Source organism: Pipra filicauda, unplaced genomic scaffold, assembly GCF_003945595.2.
Source record: "Pipra filicauda isolate LSUMZ 115617 unplaced genomic scaffold, ASM394559v2 scaffold31_size4109673_pilon, whole genome shotgun sequence".
Lineage (NCBI taxonomy): Eukaryota > Metazoa > Chordata > Aves > Passeriformes > Pipridae > Pipra > Pipra filicauda.
Genome location: NW_024104443.1, coordinates 2,610,402 through 2,633,350, shown reverse-complemented (window position 1 = coordinate 2,633,350; position 22,949 = coordinate 2,610,402). Strand labels below are relative to the sequence as shown.

Genomic DNA, 22,949 nt, shown 5'->3' with positions numbered 1-22,949 from the left:
GCAAGAACCTGAACTTGTGACTTTTATTATATCTTTTTTCCTTCCTATGAAAGGTATGAATTTATATAGTGAATTGAAACCTGCTGACAAAGTCTTTGGTCTTCACTTAATTACCTTTTGTGGTCCACAGACTATTCAATCCACAAAGTGAATTAAACCCACTGAAATTACTATCTTCTATTAGCAATGACTTCTAAGTGTGTAAACACTTGTAGAAGTTTTTGGTGTTAGCAGCTGCCCTCTGCTTACTGCAAAAATGGGAGAACTACACCCCAGGTAGCTACCATCCAGTTATACTGCACTGAGCACGTCTTACTACCTACAGAAAGGAAGGTTTCATCAAGGCCTCTATACGTTGGTCCGCAAGAACACAGGAAGAGCAATGAGATGGGAAATCAGATTGTTATTCAACTAGCACCAATGTTTCACTGCTGCAGTCCCTGTTCTACCTGGTACTTACCTTGCAGTTCAGGCATAACTGCCCTTCCTTGCTGATTAAGCTTTCTTATTACTATATAACTTGAATGTATTTATTCATATTGAAGGTTGTAATGGAGCTCTTTTCAAGAACACTACACAAAGATGCTTCGCTTAGGAGTCAGCTTCGCAGAATACTGCTGTAAACTCTGTGTGTCTACACTCGCTCTCCAGACGAACAGTACCTTTGATATTTTACCTTGAGCTATTTAAAAATACTAGAGTAGTTTTTTCAAGTAAACAAGAAGCTGGAGAATAGAAGCCACGTGATTATCGGACAAAAATCAGAACACCAACCAACAAGACTAGGTAAGTGTTTATGATAGCCTTCAATTTCCATCATGTTTGGTTCTAGTACTGATCTAGAGCTTCAGAGGTTGCTGAAATAGGCAAGGAAAGTCCAAATAGTGTGGCCATGCACTCTTCCACTTGTAACAAAACAGAACTTCAGGATCAACACCTGCAACAAGGGAAAGTTTTCTAGTCATCTAGCAGACAGATGAACACATGCAACCCTGGCAAGGTGTGCAGCAGAATTGCAAACTGGTCATTCCTCTCACACACTTCAGAAAAAAAATCATCTTCACAGCCAGACACAGTGAGTTAAGGAGAGCTACCATTCTTTACCACAAAGCAGATCCATGCATAGTCGAAGGTTTATGATCAACCTTCTCCAGCCCTTGTACTGCTGAGAATACTAGAGACTTTCCACACCTTTTGCAAGTCATAAATATTTCCATAAAACAATATGATGCTGTGTCCTCTGCCTGTGTATTTTTGCAAATGCAGCCCTGATCCACTGCTTAACTGTCTAGAGTTATGATGGTGGCTCCCCTAAATCAGGCTGTATTTATTATCAAGACTGTCACTCCAGAAGGATAGCCACAGGAGTTTACACCAGACATGAAAGGCTGGTGAATGGCTTTACTGCACTTTTAAAGTGTTAAATTTGTAAACTGACACAAGTTTTCAAAGACTTCTTGTAGTTATCACCAATGCCGCTGCCCAGATTATCACTGGTTTTGCCCTCATCTCTTCTTTTATCCTACCAATTTTTGAATTTGATCTTCTTTGCAATTTACTGCCATTAGCAGTTCTCAATTGTTTTCTTCACTTGTTTCACTTCCCTCTCTAGCATTCTGCGTGGAATGGGACCACTAGAAGCTTAGTAAACATATTCTGTTAGTGACCTCTACTTCCATTCTGTAAAATTCACGTTTTCAGATTTGAAGGCTAATTACCGTAACACTTCCCAAGTTACAGTTAGCTATCTGTCTGCAGCTCGCTAAGGCAACCCCCCTTGGAGTGAAAACCATCTCGAGTACTGGAAATCTACAAATTAAAAAGAAAAAAAAGACTAAAAACCAAGGGCAAGTCATATAAGGATATTCCGTATTATTTTAATAATGGAACTAGGTTAGATAGGACAGAGTTCCATCATGTAAAATGTAAAGTTTTCACATTTCATTTACAAGAGTGGTTTCCTGATAATGCATGTCAAACACGAAAGTAAGCTTTCCAAGACTTGCCTGTGAATTAGGCTATGGGGTTAACAAGGGACACAAGCCCAGGAAAAAAATAGTTTTTTGCATTTTAAATCTTTTTGAAGTTTTAAAATGTGCTCAGCAAGACATTTAAGATGAAGGACAAAGTCCGGCTCCACAGGCAACTATCAAAATTTGAGTACTATGTATCCTTCTGATACCTACTTTTCATTAAGCTGCTGAGAACTTCATGACATTTTACTTGTTTAGTCTTTTGAACTGCTACAGCTTTTAAATATTTTTGATACACTGGTATTTATGGGCAGTCACAGTTCAATACAACATAGTTTTTCCACAAATCTTTAGCAAGGTGGCTTGTTTCAAGTAGTAAGAAAGTTCACACACAAAATCATCAGATTTGTCCCGGGGAAGTTCAAGTTTGTTGGAATTTTTTGTTGTTTGGTTGGGTTTAAGTAACAAGGAATATTTTGCCCCTCACCAGAAGAACTTCAAACTTGTTTGCTAACTGAAACAATATCAACTTTTATGAAAGCAGACATTTTCAAAAATTATTATGTATTAGAACGTACAAATTATTCACAAGGTTGAAAGTTTACTGTCTTTCTGGGACAATCCTGTGTACACCAGGAAACTTGACATAAAAATACACAAGAATTATTAAAGTATTTTCTGTTTTACTGTTCATACCTTGCGATTTGCACCTAGAGTCACTTAAAACACTTCTTTCTTCCCCTTCTTCCCAGTCCATCAAACACTGTGGTAAGCTGCAAGCTTAATGGCCAGCACATGATCAGCTGGCAACTATGTTCTTCTTGCACTTCTTTATTTGAGACAATAATTTAGATCCCTCTCTACGCAACTGGAAGTTTCCACAAAGTCTGCAGAACATAGTTTTCATTATGACTGACAGAATTAGCTAACCAGTTCACCAGGCTGTGATCAGACAGAGAGCGGAGCAGAAAAACAGCATGGTCACAATCACCTCTTAGAACAGAAGCCTAAAACCCACCTTTTATTTGCAAGTTGACTTTTAAACCTTTAGCGTTCATCATATTTCTAGTTTTAGAAATCTAAACTTTGTAGCGCAGGAGGGACTTTTTGAACTTGGAACCATTCTAGTAAAAGAACTTAATTCCACCCCTAGAAATTGGCTGTCACTCTACATGGATGCGAGGATGTTCTAATCAGGCTTTTCCGGACATGTGAACCCTTAGCACTTGCTGTAAGAGTGTAATTTGACATTAGAGGACTGATTTTTATTTCTTTTATTTAAAAACACAACTCGAAAGAGCACTTTCACTTCGGATATAGCACTTGCAGTTATACTACTGTGACAGTTCTGAAGACTAACAGAATCATGAAGTACTCCTTACCAAAAACTGAACAAACCACTACCCCACCTAGAGACAGTCTAGTTAGGGTTTTATACAACACATATTACCCATGTGTGCCTTGCACTTTATAGACGGTAGCTTTAGTTTAACATTTGAATTCAATGTTTCCACTTTTGACACTTCACACACTTTATTTCCTCAGAAGAGTAATACTATTCTGTTGGATGCTGACGTGGCTTTAATACTTCTTAAGCTTTATTATGTAACATGTATACAAGATCATTCCCATTCTTAGCTGAAACCATGTGAATGTAACAAGCAGATGAAGCACCTGTAAGAAAGCATGTCCAGTCCTCCTAACTATGATCCACTTGTTAACCATGAACCTTTAGCACTAAGTTCAAATATAAACTAGTTTTAGTAAACAAAGTATAGGAGCCTACTATATAATCAAGAATAACTGAAATGAGTGAGTGCTTACCTTGACTCTCCACTACTGTTTCTTACGCTTTCTTCATCACTGTGCCCATTCATTGTAAATAGTAAGAAGTATAAAAGATAAATAAAAGTCCACTCAGGTTACAAGGTGGATATTAGGAATCCACTTCTTGGTACTCTGTACGTCTTCCAGACTCTGTACGTGTTTGCTTTAGTGTTCTCACTGGGTATTCAAGATTTCTCCAAAAATACCTAAGACAGTAAAGAAAAACATTAACACAATTTTAAAGTATGTTTGCAACTAAAGAGATACCAAAAATAAGCTGGTTTTTTCACTAACAGTGAAAGGGGGCATGTTTGACATCATGTCTGTAATTCAAAACCAGCTTTTTTTGTGCTACCTGTTCATTGCCGATTCATTTTATCATCATTTTCTTGTCTGAGAAAAAAAATTGTTTTTCCTGCTGTGAAAACAAACAAAAATCAGGTCTTTTTATTACACTTTAAAAAAATGGAAGAGCTAATTGAAATATAAAAAAGGCATAGAAAACCTGTCCAGCTTTTTGTCTGACTGCATCTGGGTCCCAACATACACTTCTTTATGCCATTATGCTTCTTTATGAAACTTTTCACGGATGATGCTATGAAGATGGTGATTTCTGCCAAACCACTAGCTGCAGAATAGGAAATGTTATGGAAATTACATTTTCTTTAGCTTTTGCAGGGTGAGAAGAACAGTTTACTGCATATTTGTACTATACCTCATGTCTTAACTTTTGCCATAGTATTGACTTCAGAACAAAGTAAATCTAAATTTTAAAGAAAAAAATGCCTACTTGTACACGTAGGTAAAAACCCATAAATATTAAGGTTCAGCTAAGGTTTGCTTAGTAAAATGTATTTCATACATAAAACACAGTGGAGGCATTTCCAGGTACATACATAATGCTTACATACACCTGTGGGCAGCAGCAGGAAAATTAAGACTGTCCCCACTAAAGAGAGTCCCCACACAAGAGTCCCCACTAAATCACACCAGCAAGATCTCACAGATGGAATGATAATTATTCCACATACATGCGTATATTAAGTCAGATCGCTGCAGTCAGTATCCGGTGAACCCAGAGAAAGTTTGGGCTCACGGGAAATGGGCCGCAAGTATAAACTCACTGATAATCAGATCAAGAGTTGCGCCCTCGCAATCAACGGTGTGAAGGCGATTAGGGTCTGCCTGCCCCGGGGTGCTCCCCTCGAACACGCCACAGCCCCAACCTCGGCGGTGAAGGGGGAACCCTCGCTGAGGGGCGGGCACTGCCCTGCGCTCGGGCCGCTCCGGCCTGTGAACAATGGCGATGAGCGAGGGCAGAGCGACTAGAAGGAGCTCCGAGCCCCGGCGGGGCCGCGCAGCGCGCTCAGGGATCCCGCGGAGGCGACGGCGGCGACCTGGCCGCTCCCGCGCGGACAGCGCCGCGCCCGCAGCGCCCCGGGGAACACCGCGGGCGGCGACAAACTTTCTCCCCGCCGCCCGCTCCCCGCTGATCCCGATCCCTAGCCGTTCGTCCGCAGGGAGTGCGGGCAGGGCCGTCCGCCTGCCCCACTCTCGGCGCGGCCTGCGCGGCCGCCGCTCCCTGGCAGCGCCTCCAAGGCCGCCGCCGCCGCCCTCCACGATTGCCTCCCCCGGCCCCCCCACGGCCGGAGCGGAGCCGCGGCCGCTCTCCGGCCGCCCGGGCGGCTCCGCACTGGCTCCCCCCGCAGGAGCCAGCGGGAGCAGCTCGACCCCACTGCCCGTCTCGGTCCCAGCGGATCCCTCCCTCCCTCCCTCAGCGGACAACAGCGAGCGGGCCCAAGGACCCGGCCCGGCGCCGGGCATCCACCCCTCCGCGGCCGGCAGCGCGCCTCGGGCCGCATCTCCTCCGCACCGCCCCCCCGCCCGCTCCCATCCCCGGCAGCTGCACGGCTCCCGGCCGGCGGAGGCAGCGGAGGAGCCATGGCGGCCTCTGCCTACCTGCGGTGCGCGGGGCCCGGCCGGCCCGACCCTCCCCGGGGAGCCCCCGGCCCGAGGTCGCTCTGCGCCCCGCGGGGAGCTCGTACGCAGCCCCGTGTCGCGGGCGGCTCCCGTGGCCGCGGCGGGGCCTGGGTGGCCGCCGCTCCTCTCGCCGGCTCCGCGCTGCCTGCGCCGCGGGCTCGCTCGCTTTGCCGCTCGAACAATGGGGCCCGGGTCGCGCTGGGAGGGGCGCAGGGAGAACCGGGGTGGGCGCCTCTCTGCTCCGCCGCCGCCGCCTCCTCTTAAGTGCTGCCGACCGCCGCCATCACGCCGCCGCTCCGCGCAGCCTCCCCCTCCCGCGGTCGGATGGAAACCCCGGGCGTGATGTCAGCCCTGCGCCCTGGGACCGACCGGCAGCGGGAGGAGGAGCCTCGGCCGGGGGTGGCGGGCCGCACCGCGGGGCCTCGCACAGCGCGGCGGAGGTGGGCCCCGGCCGGGCGCTCGGGGAGCTAGCGGGGCTCGGCGGCAGCGCCCGCCCGCCATCCTGCCGTCCCTCCCTCACTGCCTCCCAGCCTGGCGCGGGGAAGGGGCTCCCATGGCGGTGTGCGGGCGCAGGGCGCGGCCCAAGGGGCGCCATGGCCCGAGCGCCGCCCGGCGCGGTTCCGCGCTGCGCGGCGCGGGAGGTTGTTTGGGGTTTGTCGGTGTGAAATCACAGCCCGGCGACAAACGCGGCCGCGTTTCTCAGTCCAGCGACGCTGTCAAAAGTGGTGTCGGGGCTTGCACTGTACCCTGGATGGGGGCTGGCCTTCCTCCTTGAGTCCAAGGAGATACGCCGGGACCTACGCCCATGCCTTGCAAAGTGGTCAGCGTTAGTTTAACGAGACTCCCGGTAGTTATCAGAAAAAAAAAAAACAAACCAAAACCCCAAAAAACACACACACAAAAAAAGCCGTTTAAGTTGCGTGCCCAAAAGCTCCCAGGGCGGCAAAGGAAAGTAGCAGCTGAATGAGGGCGTGCTGTAAACAACACCGCGCTGGGAAGAGGAAGCAACTTACCTGCCCTCTGCCAGGCGCAGGCACACCCGGTCATAAGGCTCTGTCGCTGCAAGAGGATTATGGGGACATTACTGCCTGACGTCTGGCACCAGACCTTTGAACACCTGCAAGGGTGCAAGGAGTCAGATCACCAGGAAAACACTGCTCATCAACGAAGGGAAGCTTGAAGGAAGCCAGTCACCGTGTGGGTATACGAGAGGAAGGTGGTCACAGCAGCTATCAAATCAGTTCAAGCTTGAAGAGTTGTGTTGACCAGGACCCAACATCAGAGCCACAGGCTGTCAGCTGGAGACCTCTGGGGCCTATAGCTTACCTCATGGCTGCCCTTCCAGGGTGACAGTGCTCAGTGGAGTGTGGACAGCTGATGTACCCACTACCCTTCAACTGAGTTGCTGGAGTTTCCTGGAGCCTACCAAGGAGCCTTCAGCCCACCTGGCCCAGTGTGGAGTTGGCTGTCATGCACTGAGGCACTGCAGAGGCCAGATGAGGCATACACACGAGCCCAGCTCTCAAGTACTACGTAGGAAATTACCACAAAATCTCAGTGGGGGATGGCAGAGAAAAAAAATATACCTGTAGAGTTAAAAAAATTGCATTAGGAATTGGTCAGACAAGAAAACTGCTTCAAAATTTACAAGAATGATATAATTACACTATGTTTCTTACTGAAGAACTTAAGTTTGCCCAAATCAACTTGAACGAGAATATTTTGTGATAGACAAGCTCTGCAAGAGCAATGGACTGAAGTATAAATTCAAGAGTCTCAAAATGAAAGTAACTGTTTTAAATTAAGGTAATTAATAACAAAATAATTTACCTAACCCCTGCCCATGGGCAGGCAGGTGTTCAGCCATTCCCAGGAGAGCAGGGCCCCATCACATGTAATGGTGATTTGGGAAGACAAATACCATCACTCCAAGTGTCTCCCCATCCTCCTCCCTCCAGCTTTATGTACTGAGCATGATGCTGTGTAGTCTGGAATATCCCTGTGGTCAGTTGGGGTCAGCTGTCCAGGCTGTGTCTTCTTTCAACTCCTTGTGCACCTCCAGTCTGCTGACTGATGGTGCAGGGTGAGGAGCAGAAAAAGCCTTGACTCTGTGTAAGCCCTGCTCAGCAGTAACTAAAACATGCTTGTGTTATCATCACTGCAGCACAAATCCAAAACATAGCCCCATTCTAGCTACAGTGAAGAAGATTAATTTTATCCCAGCCAAAACCAGCACATCTACATGTTTAGTTATATTTTACTCCTGGATTCTTTGGTTTCCTTCAGCTAGACTCCTTTGGTAGAGTTTCTCAGCTGGCTTGGAAATCCCTTTTGAAGGTATGGTTTCACAGTGGTTTAAATAACTGGTGTTAGAACTGCTGTGATTCCATCCTTATCTGCCATATGAGCCAAAAACTAGCCCCACTCAAAACCAATTGCTTTCTGGTCCCTTAACTTTCTGAACTGGGTCACGGCATAGTTGCACATGCAGCAGTTGTTATTTACAGTGGTTAAAAATTGTCACAACAGTATCTGGAGATCTTTCTCCACATCTGTGTGAGAGAAGGGCTTTTCTTTCACATCAGAGCTTCTTCATATCGCATCTTTAACCAATTCTTTCTTTCCCAGATGGATGATATTCCTATCTTAGCAGCATTTTACACCTTATTACATAAGTAATACTGACTTCTATTAAACACAGCCTTCAGTCTGCATCAAGAGAGAAATGTGACACACAACATTTTAAGGACAGAGGGACAAAGCTTTTTGTTATTACAGAAAGCTACCACCCATGGGAATAAGCTGTCTTCTTCTGAAACCGTATTACAAGTTTCTGTACCTCACCAGGATGTGGGCAAGAATATTTATTGTACCCAAGGTGTCACTGATTTACCCCATACCTCACTCCATAGCTGTTCATGAGTTGGATTTTTGCTTGTAGACAAGTCAATCAATACACTGTCCAAGACAGGTGCACTGTTTTGCAATTAGCATAATCCATTTCAATGTCTATGTGTTCAGGCTACTTACCTTAACGTATCTTTTTAATAGTGGTAGTCGTTCATGTTTATCATAGCATTTATATTTATAAGCAAACACAGTATATTTAAGAAAAGTCTTTGTGTTAAGAAAAGTTCTGTTCGTAGCATTTAGAAGTTCTTCTGGACAAAGAAACTTTCTCCATTATAAAGTTTGGAAGCTTTAAATACTGGATCTAGCAATCTTTACTGAGGCAAGATGGATACAAGAAATATCCTTAAGTTTTAACTACACAAGAAGTTATGTACTGGTTTTTTGCTTTTTCTTCTTTCTGAACAACTCCCTTACCATACTTTGATTTTGTCCTTCTGCCCTTCAGTTAGTTCTAAAACATGTCCCAGAGAGCTCAAATACAACAACTCGAGATATAATACACTAACAAATATTTTCCTTCTCTTCAGCAGACATTATATGCAGCAGGCATAGCCTAGTTTGCTTCTTTTCATTAATTTTTTACCCCTACAGTTATTCTATTTTATTTTACATTCTCTCTTCTACTAAAAAAAAAAAAACAGTTTATGTAAGCCATTATCCTATGACTTAAATACTACATCTTTCTTGACTTCTTCACCTCTGCTAGCTCTCTGTTGTTTTTTTTTACCATGCTCAGAATCCCTTCCTCACTGGGGCCTCACCACCCAGCAAGCTGAACAGTGTTAAAGATTATGGAGATTGAGAAGAAAACAAAGGTAACAAAAAATAACTTATTTTATAGAATTAGCTAAAAGAAAAATAAATGGATTCAGTTCTAGGAGAAAAAGCTAGTCTAAACTTTTTGTCAGTTTAGCCTGTGGGCCATTTTCAGACTAACCTTGTTAGAAATGAGTTTGGGTTAAATCTGGTACTTGCTTAGGTCTTGTTTACACATACAGCTCATCAGAAGTAGTTATGTCAAAAGAATTTTGTGTAAGATACAAAGTCTTGTTAGAATTAAATTTCATTAATACTTAATATTTAAAATGCAGGTAGGTTTGTTAAATGCAGTGCATAGAAACTGAAATTATAGAAGAAAAAAATTAACTGGTGACTAGTTTAAATAAATTGGCTAAGTTTGACCAACTAACTATGGTTTTTTTTATAATTTAATTATAAATTTCTTAAATTATTTGTGCAATTCCTTTAAAAATATGTCAGTACATCATCTTCAATTAAATGATTTTCAAGTTTAAAAAGCCCGGCTTCAACTGGTATATGTATACATAAAATTTCTTAACTGTATGAGTTTGATTAAAGTGAACAACAAACTAGTAACTGGACAAGCATGATTCAAGGCTTTACTTACACCTGATCTATAGTATTATCAGGTAAAGTTTGAACAGATTGCTGCCTTGTCTGAATAGAGTATCTGTACGTGATTAGAACATTTCAACAGAAACATTGGATCAATGCAGCATTGGCTGAATATTTTGCTGAGAAGATCAGAGAAATAGTTTAAACAGTGGCATTTAAATGGTTATAGTGAGACTTTAAAGTTAGCATCTGTCAGGACAACTAAGAAACTTTCACAGTTTTCTTTAAACTACTGTTTTGTAAGGTCTGTCTAAATTACTATTGATTTGTTGGAGGCATTAATTCTCCAAAAAGCAGATTCTGGGCTTTTTGGAGACTTTGCCTGCTTTATATGCATAGTATCTATTAATGTTTTCTTCTCAATGTTTAGCTAACAAAAGTGTAAACTGAGTTTGAAGCAAACTTTTTTTTCTGCTGCTTAGGTGATAACCCTTGGTATTTTCAATGTAAAGACAAACCTGTGACTATTTTTTTACAGTAAGCTGCTTTAGACTATGTTCTGGAGCAGGAGACGGAAGTTATTTACTAGAGACTTACTTAATCACCGTAACCACTTAAATGTTTGTGCATAAAAATTTTGATTATAGTGTTTAGAGTTAAAAAAGAGTCTTACAGTAATGATTCTTCAGGCCACGAGTAGTCTTTGTATAAAGACTAGCATTGTCAGATGCTAGTTTTAAATGTGTCTGTTTTCTTGTTATCATACTATTTTTATAGCCTTTTTATTTCAAGTCAGAACGGTCATAGTAACTCTTTCATTTAGACCTTAATTTATAACCACACACTTGTACTTTCAAAATCCTAACACTTTTGATAGATTGAACTTGCGAGCTGATTTCAAAAGTTACTGCAGAACAAGATAGTGAATGAAAAAGTAAATAAAGTCAATTCAACCACATGAGTGTTTTTCATTAGGAAGCTCTAGTAGAAGAGTGTCAGTAATGTTTGGCAAAGAAAGTAACCAGTGTTTTAAAGATACTCTCTAATGTCACCTTACGAAATACTCCTAAAAATCTATGTTTAAAGTTACCTAAAACATCCCTTCAACAATCAAAATATGTCAGCTCCTACATGTAGACTTAAGACATCAGAATTCTGTTTTAGAGAGCTGTTATACCATTTCTAGGGCAGATTGCCTTTTTTCAGGGTTTGCAACAGTATTATCATACAAGTCTTGTTCAACTGGCACCTTTCTTTCTTCCCTTGTTTGCTTGCTGGTGTATCATGTGCTTCTAGTGGTCTCGTTCCTCATCCGTCTTCCAAAATTCAGCTGGTTGGCCAGCTGGACTGGTTTGTATGGCATTGGCCAGATCCACATGGCAGGTGGAGTGCAACAGCAAAAGGCATTGTACTGGGCAGCTGTCATGAAATATGCACCTTTGCTTAATGAGCTCCTTCCATAAGGTGTTTTCTGTGCTGCAGGCCCTCTTCTGTCACCATGTATTACTTCGAACCAATTTTTCATTTGATAAGCGCTGTCACGTGGCCCTATGCATAAAATGCCTATTATTGGTAACATGTCACTGTAGCCTTAGATTTTGTAATTCACTGGAAGTTAAGAAGCATAAGGTGAACTTAGCTATATGCTACTGTATATAACACTGTATTTACATCTGGAATTGTTGTTTGCACAGCTATTTCAGTCACAAGCTTCCCCTACTCGTATTCCAACCTGACATAACTTATACTACAAGCGTTTACAATGCAGATGTTTGGAGCTTCCTCTCTGCTGCAGGAATGCCAGTCTTAGGTGTCAATTTTAGTAAACTAATATATTTTACTCTAACATAATAATTATACATGGTCAAAACCTTAAACATTGTGCCTCGTGTACTGGAGTAATGCAATTCTCTCACTAGAGCAAATGAAATCATGTACTGTGTTACACTTGGTCCAAGTTGTATATGACTGCTTTTTCCTTCTTAGTTATAGTAGTATAATGGTAGGTTATACCAATGATTAGTCTTTTAGTACTTCAGTACTTTTAGGTGTAAATAAGTTTATAAAAAGTAACTGAGTGTTTTCAGTGTTTGAGCTACTATAGTCTAGGTCCGAGAAAAACAGCTAGGAGTGTGCAGAAGTCAGCTCAAAGCTAAGGTTTGTTCCTTCACCCTACTGCTGATGGGAAAAACAGACCAAAGAAATTGAAGGAATCATATGTGAACTGTTTATTCCAGTTACTAAATGGAGAATAAACAGGAGTTCTGTCTGAAAGAGGAGTCATCCTTCTGTACTTAACCATATAACATACAAACCATAGGGAAGTCTACTGAGAAGGCCTGCACTATACTGCTGGGTAAAACAGTGGCTGTTTGATGTAGGGAGTGGTGGAAAGCAGAGATTTTGAAGCTGAGAAGAGTTGTGAAAATGCAAAATATATTCATTCCTTTCAAGCATTTGTACTGTCACTAAGAATGTAATCCTCAAAATACTCCTGCAAGGCACAATAAATGAGAATTAAAATGATACAATAGCAGCAGGAGAAAAAGGCTACAAACTGTTAACTGCAGAAATTTTACAGCAAGACACTAAAGACAGAACTGTCTGTGTTTCTGTGTCTTTTTTCAGGACACTAGTTATGTAGTCCATTTACTCCTAATGTAGATAAAAGAATGGCAATGGGACCTTCTCAAATTTTTGAGGCCTTATCTGAGATAGTTCATTCATGTATTAAAATATAGATCCCTGTCTTCAGGTTTTACCAACAAGATGAGATAAATGTTCTGCCTGAAATTAGTGATATTAATTCTTCTACCAAAAGATTAGAAGTTAGTGACTGTAGAGCTGAGCACTCACTATAGTAGAAAGAAACACTTAGAGACAGGAATCTGTTAACTGAAGTAAAAGAGAGCTAAGTCAACCCTGAAACTCAAAGAAACGTAGGAGAGATATTTCTGCTGTCAGACTATCATTTAAGACTCCACTGCCCAGTCTTACAAGGCAAGGAAATAGGAAGAGACGATTTACATCATGTGCTAGAAAATATTAAGCTGTATGTGAGGGCACGAGCAGAAAAGATAAAGTTCTGTGAGTTCATGCTAAGTGTGAACTGTAGAGAATACTTGGCTCATAGAGGCTCATAAGCTTGCTTAGAAGGTGATATGAGTGAGGAGAAATTGTAATGTGAATTTTACAATTTTCTTTTTTGTTTGTTTCTTTCTGCTACAATCTGTGATTTTAAGTGAACAAGTTATTTTTGTCCTTATAACTTGTCTGTCAATGAAACTGGATCCTTTTATCAGACTGTTCTGTTTCTTTGTAGGGACAAATTTCCACTGCATATGGTGCGTTGGCCTTGACTGCCTGCTAGATACCCACTGAACTGTTTTCTCCCTCCTTAACATCAACAGGATGGGGAGAAATCATGAGTCAAGATAGAGAGAACACTTACTAAGTACACAGGATGAACAGACTAGCGTTGGGAAAAACTAATTAAAATAGAGTTGAATGGGGAGAAACAAAGACAAAATATTGATACTGCCTTCTGTTCACCCTCTTCCTTTTTCTCAGGCTCAACTTCACTCCTTCAATCCTGACTCCTCTACCTCCTCTTCCTGAGTGGTGCAGGGGTATGGGAAATGAAAGCTGAGATCAATCTGTAACAGCTCCTCTCTGCCACGTTTTCATTCTCACGCTCTTCCTGTACTCCCATGTGGCTCCTTCCCTTGGGATACAGTCCTTTGCAAACTGCTCTAACATAGGTTGTCCATGGGCCACAGTTCCTTCAAGATAAACCTGCTCCAGCATGGGCTTCAGGGGAATCACTGCTCCATGTCTGGAGCACCTCATACCCTCTTTCACTGAACTTTGTGTCTGCAGAGCTGTTTCACATTTTTCTCACTTCTCTCTCCCAACTGTTGTGCAGCATTTTTTACCATTTCTTAAATAAATTGTCCAAGAGGTGCCACCACTTTGGCTGCAGGGCTCAGTGTGTCCATTGGAGCTGACTGAACCACTTGGGGCAGCCCTCCTCACAGAGGTTGTCCTTGCAGTTCACCCCAGCAACCAAAATGTTGCCTTGTAGACCCAACGCAATAAGATACCAGGTCAGTTTCACAGTAACAAGGGCTCCACTATCTACAAAAACTTTCATATTGTACCCTCACTGAGCTGCTCAGTCTCCTTGAGAACTGTGCTCCATAATACTGAGAATAAGAAGGTTTTTCTGATGGCTGACAGTAGCTGGATATACATCCAGGTAACAGTGGCATTTCTGAGCCTTACAGGGAGTGTGTAGTATTTGTGCTGAGACTGAATAGTCCTTTTCAGCACAGCTTGGGAGACACAACTCAGGACTCATCTTTGTCCCATGAAGGGCCATGAATTATGCATGCACCAAGTTATGCAAAAGAGATTTAGCAATTTTCCTTTTGATGGCTCTGACAAAGTCATTTGCTGACATGCTTCTCCGTTTCCTGAGGAAGTCCTAGTAAATTGCTAGCTGTGTGGCAAGGCTGAGGGATCTGATGACTGGAAATAAGAGCACTGTATTGCATTGCAGGAAATTGTGTTCTTATATCTTTGCATATATATGTGTAAAATACAAAAAGCCTTGTAGCAGCAGAAAGCAGGAGGTATAGAGCTGACGGAGAACACAAGCTGTGCCTTGCCTGCCTTTCTGTCACAGGAGGCTGGGAACAGCTGGCCCCTCCACAGCTAACTGAACTTCTTGTCCTTCTTCAAGACATACAAGATCTGGAGGGAACTGGTGAAACTGTTCAACCTGTTTCAAACCTGAAAAAGACTCAGTGTTTGAAATTTAAGTCAATCACCCTAGAGGGATCCTGTAAGGAGCTGAGAAACCATGTATTGTTTTATACGTCTCAATGTCCGTAAGGTTGGACACGTGCTTGCATTTAGGCTTATACTCAAGACAGCAACATAAGTAAACTTGTGTATTGGTATAGTGGCAGATCAGATCCCAGACTTTTCAAACTATGCATGCAGAATTACAGGACATCTTCTCTAACTTTCTGCAGTGTGACTCTTAGGTGCAGAGTGGAAGTGAAAGTGCTGGTATAACTCAGTGAGATTTCATCAAACTTAGTAAATTATTATGAAACAGGAAGATGCAATAATATTGTTTGCTAAAGAAAAGCATCACAGTGAATTTATACTTTCATGTTCATGGCAGGAGCACATTTGGCCATTCCATGTTTCTAAATTGAGGACATCCAGTGATATGGATACCAAACATTCCTCTGCATACTGGGTAAAGCAGCAGTGTCATATCATTTCAATGTATGACTGTCTTTAAGAAGCCCATAGTCATTTAAAGAAACGGACAACTTAAAATTCAAAAAGTGCCCAGTCAAGTATATATGGACCGTCTTAATCCAATCTTTTAGTTGGAAATTAATATAGAAATACAACTGCAAAAATACATGTACTTTTTTTGGAATATCCGTTAAAAGGAAGAAAATCTCAAACCCAAAAACTTTACTATTGATGTAACTGTTGTGTTTTTTTTCATTGAAGACATGAGGAATAAAATAATATGACCAAATTAGAGAACCGTGCCAGGCATCTTTATTTAAATAAATCTTTAGTGCTCTATTGGTTAGTCCTCCTGATCAGTGTATGGGATCCTGATGATTCTAACTATTATTGCAAATATAATAAAAGTGTTCACATTAAATGACACACCTCAATTCAACTGGTCACACAAAATGCTGCTTTAATTTTTTTGTTGTTGTTGATTGAAGATTCTTTCATACACCAGAACTCCATCACATCTTTCTGTAAAGACAGATATAATAAATAATTATATTAAAATAATTAAATACAAATAAATAAAATACATATACTCTGCTCTCCCCTCTCTCCTCTTCAATGTCAAAATTTAAAGAAAAAAGTAAAATCAATTATTGAATTTGGAATAGACTAGGTACTGAGTTTTAGCTGAAGAAAAGAAAAAGGAAGTTTTAGATCAGGATAAAATGGCAATTTCTATTTTAAAAGTCCAGGAAATGTAAGTCTAATAGTAATTTTAAGTTTGACTTTGCAGTGAATACCATACAGGAAAACATTTTCAGAACATTAAATATCATGGTATTGTAGAATAGGAATGAATTTATTTTGATTTCATATGGTTTACCAAGCAGTTTGATAAATCATTTAAAATATATGCTGACATTAAGGAAGTACATGCATAGTCAAAGGGAGAAAGCTATTTACTTATGCTGTGTATTACTACATTTTATTCCTGAGCTCCAAAAACAAGAGAAATGTAAAGACTAGTGAGAAAGACAGAGTGCTCCAAGACATAAAGAGAATATATGTATGTGCCTTGCTTTGGTGCACTCTGTTGCTATGAAAAAATTCCAGAGTTGCATTTATGAGTGAGAAGATAAATATGAAAGTGACTGTGAATTGCTTGAGATCACACAGCTGTGTGAGACAGATCTGGCAATTAGGGAAAGTTTTCCTGGATACAGGAATAGTGACGGATTATGTTTGATGAGAAACCTTCAAAATCATGTGATTAAGGGTGTCTTACATGGATTTTTAAAATATTGTCTATTTCAAAACTTTCTTTTTTTTTTTTTTTTAACTAAGTATATCACAGTCATGAGTTGCTTGGGGCTCACGATTCCAAAACATGAATTCTCCTGTTGAAAAATAAAGATACTGGTTTGTATAAAGCAAACCAAGGAGTTGAATGAGCTTGTCCTAAATGGTTGTGTATAAAGAAAGAACTATGTCTTAAACTCATTGCTCAACTAGGTAAGAAATATTTGCTATTGCAGTACTGGGTGTGTGTGTGTGTGTGTGTGTGTGTGGTTTTTTGTTTGTCTTTTTAAAACTTTTCTGAAAATCAGCACTTCAAAAAAAGGCTTAGGGGCCCATGTACAACTCGTAAATGAGAGTGACAGTATATCTGTCTCTACCTTTGGTAGAGAAGCCTGGATTATACAGACACATGTTGCTTCCTTCAATACACACTAATTCTTTCACATCTTTAAAGGATCTAGGATTCTGAAGTAATGGTATCATGAAGAAAGAAGCATTGTGGAATTTTGCTTACAAATGACTATATCAATTCTGGTTCTCCTATATATTTACATAGCATATCTTCACCAAAATGATACAGAAGAAGATGTAGTTTTTTCCTTTCGTAAGAATGTAATCTTGGGAATCAGCTGCCTGAGGGGCAAAAAATGTTTAAGGAAGGGAGAAGTAAGAGTAATCAGAAAAGTTAGTAAATCCATTGTTGGGTCCTCAACTGACATTTAAAATATCAGTTTGATTCTTTGGTCTCTGATTCAGAAGTGGAATTTGCACATGTGTTTTCCTTGTGTGGGAACCTAGACATTAAACTGTGAAGCAGTCATCAATCATTCTTCTAGAATCTAAGATATATCACTAGTGGGTTTTTTGCATTATAAAGTTAAAAACAGTGATAGTGAAAGGCCTTATTTATGGCAAAACATAGCACCCAATACTGGTAGCTCATGGGAAAATCTTAGAGCAAGGGTATTCCCTAAAATCTCTAAAATAAACCAAATTTTAGTCGAAAGTTTAACTTAAAATTCTTCTTTGCTACTGTAACTGAAGTATAAAGCCTTATAAAATTGCTGCTGGACTTAACCATACTGAATTTGTTAATCAACACTTTTTTCTTTAGTAGAATAAAAAATGGGAAAAAAATATTTTCTGTATAATTAATTTATTTCTTTCGAGGAGATGCGAAGAGGCTGCATACTACTTTGACGTAAAAAGTAAATACATCTTCTGTCCCAACCCCCACATTCCCATCCACTGGTATGGAAACTTTTCAAGATAATCCATGGACTGAATTAAAGAGGTGCTTCTTGCTTTTTGGATAAAGAAGAAGTTATGGATTGAGATAAGGATAGTCTAGTAATGAACAAGAGAGGAAAAATCCAGCAAGTGATGCTATGGCAATGACTTGCCATCTCCAGCCAGCACATAAATGCCTAGCTTGTATCCGAGGATTGGCTACTTTGGAAACACTGCACATCCAGTTTTGACTGCTGAGCATGTCATTACATGGCACGTGGAGTTTGCAGTTGGTCAGTTTGGGTCATCTGTTCTGGTTGCATCTCCTCCCAGACTCTTGCTCACCCCTGGCTTACTCAGAGAGAGAGTCAGAGAGGCCTTGACTGTGCAAGCCCTGTTCAGCAACCAAAACACCGGTGTGTTATCAACACTGCTTTGGTCACAAATGTACAGTACAGCATCATACAGGCAGCTATAAAGAAATTTAAATCTATCCCAGCCAGAGACAGTGCAAGTTACATTTACTCCCAAATGATGTTTTCAGACTCTAATGCATAACTCTGTTACTACGGTGCAACTTATTATTAGACAGTCTTCACTGCTTAGTTGCTACTTCCTCTTTTCTGTACGTAGAGAGCTTTATTAGATCTCAAAAGTGCTTTCAAGCACAGTTCTGTTATGCAAAGTAGGTTACCGTTCCTGTAGGGTTCACTGAGAGAGCTTCCTTAAAAAGCATCCCCAGCTGCATTGTGTTTGCACTGAAGACTTGGGCATTGCAGAAGTGAGTGGTGGGGGAGACAAGGCTTCTGCTGTTGTGCCTTGGAGAGGTGTTCTGGACAAGGAAGCTGTCATCAACAGAAACGACTAGAAAGTGCTCTTTAGCATCACTAATGCAGTGGAAAGGCTGGAATGAGTGTCATGAGTCATTAAGTTCAGGGAGCTGAAGTTGCACTGGTAGTTAATATGCAGACACTGAATGTGGATTAACAATCTGACACTGTCCAGGTCTGAAAATTGATGGGATTCTAGATACTAAAGCCAATGTTATGTATTTATCTTTTGGTTTTGTTTGTGCTAAGATTAGACTTGAGTGATGTTTTAAAGTACTTTAAACAAGTGTTACCTGCCCCTAATTCCAATCATCTGTAGGGAATTTTCATTTTTACATCCAAATTGTTTACATTATTTCATGAAACCAACCTAAAATCTTAGCAAACTTTGCAAGTGCTTGCAAAGCACAAATGCAGTGCAATGTAGATATCATAGTCTGCTTTCAGCTTTTGAAGAACTCTGTCTAACATATTTTAAATTAACTTAGTTATGACTTTACTGTCTTTCTGCTACACTAGCAAATCTATGAGAGTTACTTTCCCTGATAAAGAGTAATTACTTTCCTACTCTCTTGCACATTTTTCCCTTCCAGGACAATGAGATTGGATGAAAGGTAAAACTTGTTTAGGTAAGTAAATTGAAATTGACTAACAAAAAACCCACTCTAGTAAGGAACACTAGGAGGTATTTTGATGGGAGCATTAACAATTCCCCCAGAAGATAGCTTGATAATTTCTTTCATTAGAACCCAAGGACTTGTTACTTTCAAGACTAACTTCTTTTTTTTTCTTCTTCTTCTTCTTTTTTAATTTTCTAATGTCATAGATTCATAGAATCCTAGAATGGTTTGGGTTGGAAGGGGCCTAGTTCCAACAACAACAGCATTTTGCTTCTTATGTCCCTTTCATATAGAAAATAACCTAAAGAAACAGCAGTGCAAGGTGGTGTATGCATTAGGGTTGATGTGAGCGGTTGTTAGTCCTAGATAAATTATCATAAACAGCCAACTATAAAACCAAAGAGAAGAGCAATCTGGATAACAAATGAAAACTAAACTGTCTTGGTATAAAATTTTTTAGAGGGACATAGAAGATTTATAGCTAAGAAAAAATAAATTTTATTTTCAGTAACCCAAAGGCCTTAATATTCAGAAGGTATTAAGGGGGGAAAAAAGGAAAAGAAGAAAAGAAAAAACTGAAAAAAACTTCCAAACTCCTAAGTCCCCAAATCCAGTTCTTTTATTCTCTGTATGAAGTCTTTTGCCAGATAGAAATCCAATTTAGTATTACAACAACACTGGAATGATCGTAGATAACATATGAAAAAAAGCTTTTTCACACAATCAAAATGCTGGAGGAGATAAGTTATTCATCCTAAAGGCCCATTTGAGCATTCTCCGTGTTACACTTGAAATTAACACTATGTTCTCCAGCTGTAATCTTTTGTACATGGTTAAGCCAGGCTTGGCTGTGTAGTTTCCTGTATGATGGCTTAGCAAATGCTGCCTTTGGGTTACTGCAAAATGTACATCTCATGCGTCCAGGCTGCACTAACATTGCACCATGGCTGATCCTGTTCTCAAACTCCTCGTCAGCTCTGAGGCCTCATACAAAATCTTTCTGTGAGAAGGACTGCTAAAGTTGAATGATGAAAGACTTACTCTGGCTATTTGCTGTAATGTCCCTCATACTTCCATATAATCCCTATCCGTGCTTTGCCTTGGCAAAATTGAGTCTCAAATATACCTGTCCAATAACAAGTATTAGCAATGCACTCTAAAGTTGTCATGTGTTGTAAATTGTTTTCTGTCACTGAAAACAGAGATGCTGAGACAGCCCTGTTCTGAGCATGAATTAGTACATGAGATGATTAAATGTAAAATAACTTCTTCACTAGTGCTAAGATACAAAAGAATAACTTGTTGTTATATCCAAGACTTTATGTTTAGTTGCCAAAATTCCTGTGAACTTGTACTAGCAGGAATAAGCCAGTATCTTTTTAATGTCCTTTTTTTAAATCCTGCAATAATATATTAGTGTTATTAATAATAAAACTAATATTCCTGCAGTTGCACATTTATCTTTACCACAATAACTGCTAACATAGGACTAGACTGAAAACTTGGAAATATCAATACTTAAAACTACGTATTTAGGGATTTTGGCTCCCTCTAGTGAAAAAAGGCGTCAACGTTACGGTGGCACATTGGCTCGTCCGTTCAGATAGGAAAGGGAAAGATCATTCCAGGATTTTTAACTAATTCCTTGCAGCGGCTCCAACTGCTACACAAGGCGATCAGTGTGGGACTTGGCTGACATAAAGTGTCAGTACTGGATGATCTTAAACTCAAAGACACCTACATTTTTCTAAGGAGAATTTTTAATTTTTTTTTCTGTACAAGTACATAGAAGGAAAAGCTGCTGTAAGAATGACAGCTGTTAGTGTGGGGTTTAGTTGTGGGGGGTTTTTTTGTGTTTATTTGGTTGGGGTTATTGTTTTTCTTTTTTGTGTGTGTGTGTATGGGGGGTTTTGTCATTGTTTTTATAATTTTTAGCAGCTATTCCTTTTGCATTAAATTACATGTGAATACTCAAAATAATAAAAAGAATCAAAAGAGGAGGGGAATTAGCTGGAGTGTGGAAAAGAAGACAGAATGAAAAAAACCAAAATCAGATCCACTTCTGGATAGTAGTGGACTCTGGGTACACCTATTCTAGCTGCCTTAAATCAACTTAATTTTTCTTTTCTTCTTCCCCCGTTTTTTTTTTTTAAAGTAGAATAGAAAAGCCAAGTGAGAGTGAAAAACCGAGGAATATAGCAATACAACATGTCTAAAGAGAGAACAATAACATTGTCAATGAGACAAGATAATGACTATTGTTGCCAAATGTTCAGCTGAAGAATGGCTTGTCAGATCTCAAGCTCTGTTGGTGTGGTTTAAACTATTTATTTCTCCTAGCTGACACAGCTTTGCTTAAAGTGATTATAATAAATGGCAGAGACACAAGAAGGTACCTTTCATGTTGTCTGAGCAGGAGAATTCTATTCTTTTTCGTAATTTGTCAAGATTTTTTTAAATTTCTGTTTTCTTTTTAATTTTTTTTTTTAAAGTCAAGGCATAAAAAGTAAAAACTCATTTCCAGTTTTCTGCAAATATCAAGAGAAAATAGGCCGTCGGGGGTTTTGTTCTTTTCATTCCAACCTATTCAGAATTTAATAAAAGAACATTTTAAGCAAACATAATTTTTCACAAATAAGCTTTATTTTCAAACACAATGACTAGCCATCCCCAATATATTTTTCATTGTATTATTCAGGAACATAGAGAGTTTAAAAAAAAAAAAAAACAAACAGAAGAAGGGTGAGAAAAAGGACTAAATTCATTACCTGTCTGAATGCCCTTTTTAATTTCCTTTAGATGCATCTCAATTAAATCCAGTTCCTTAATCTACTGTTAATTGTCCAAAGGCATATATCAATTTCAACAGATGACTATTTGAAGGGTAAACAAGCATGGTCATTTTCTTGGCAGGTGCTCAGGTTTTTCTTTAATGGTGAAGTTATGGCAATTTATGTGTATTATGCAAGTAAATTGCTCTTTAATTTGGGCTCCTTTGTAACATACATACATCAGAGTTAATAAACTACCTTGAATTTGAACACTTAAGTGTTCATAGGACACAATGGAGAAAGTAGGAGGAAGTAAATGCTGGAATAAAAGTCCACAGAAACATGTATCAAGGAGAAAAGCTCAGAACTTCCTAATGTGGTAACTTATTTATAGGCATTTGCAGAACATGTGGAACTGCTTCCACGAAACGGACTGTTTTTTCTTCTGCACCACACAGGACTAAGAGTGCACAAGCAGAAGTGTCTAGGCAGTGTTTTTCTTTGGGTGAGAGAGAAAAGCTTAAGCCTGGTTTTGTCAGAAAACTGATTACCTAGTTTTAGGAAACTGCCTGTCCACAAGTGAAGGTGTCAGTAAGAAAGAATTCATGATGCCCTTTACCTGTGGCTGGAGCTGCACTTTTTTTTTTTTTAAAAAAAGGATAAAATTGGTTGTTCTACTAGGAACTTGGGAAGGGCTTATAAGAATGTTGCAATTTGAAGTCTCAGATGATGAGCTGCTCACGACAAGCTGTCCCTTTTAAGTAAAGGCGCAAGAACAGACTTGGGAACTTGGCATGTTTTCTTCAGAGACAGAATGACAGTGCTAGGTTTTCCTGCTGTATAAGTAGGAGTGAGTTCAACAGAATGAAAAGAATT

The 22,949-nt window shown here is 40.2% G+C and overlaps 2 protein-coding genes across 4 annotated transcripts in view; one reads left to right on the top strand and one right to left on the bottom strand.

The window, feature by feature from the left end:
* CHD1 (chromodomain helicase DNA binding protein 1) overlaps nucleotides 1-6,105 on the bottom strand; it is a 59,964-nt gene extending 53,859 nt beyond the window's left edge. Inside the window, exons 1-2 of one of the 3 annotated variants that reach the window (XM_027718975.2) lie at nucleotides 5,760-6,105; nucleotides 3,798-4,006 (exon numbers count right to left, since the gene is read on the bottom strand). In XM_027718975.2, the coding sequence (XP_027574776.1) occupies nucleotides 3,798-3,850 (53 nt within the window). In that variant the 5' untranslated portion in view covers nucleotides 3,851-4,006; nucleotides 5,760-6,105. Of the gene's footprint in view, nucleotides 1-3,797; nucleotides 4,007-4,924; nucleotides 4,986-5,759 lie in introns of those variants that run through there. The other 2 variants (XM_027718976.2, XM_039383656.1) reach the window with 2 other exon arrangements.
* On the top strand, nucleotides 4,902-9,753 carry LOC113986865 (translation initiation factor IF-2-like). Its single transcript, XM_039383678.1, has 3 exons — nucleotides 4,902-5,093; nucleotides 5,321-7,586; nucleotides 9,430-9,753. Exons 1-2 carry the CDS (start codon nucleotides 4,902-4,904, stop codon nucleotides 6,443-6,445), a joined length of 1,317 nt encoding a protein of 438 aa, XP_039239612.1. The 3' UTR covers nucleotides 6,446-7,586; nucleotides 9,430-9,753.
* The last annotated feature ends 13,196 nt before the right edge of the window (nucleotides 9,754-22,949 follow it).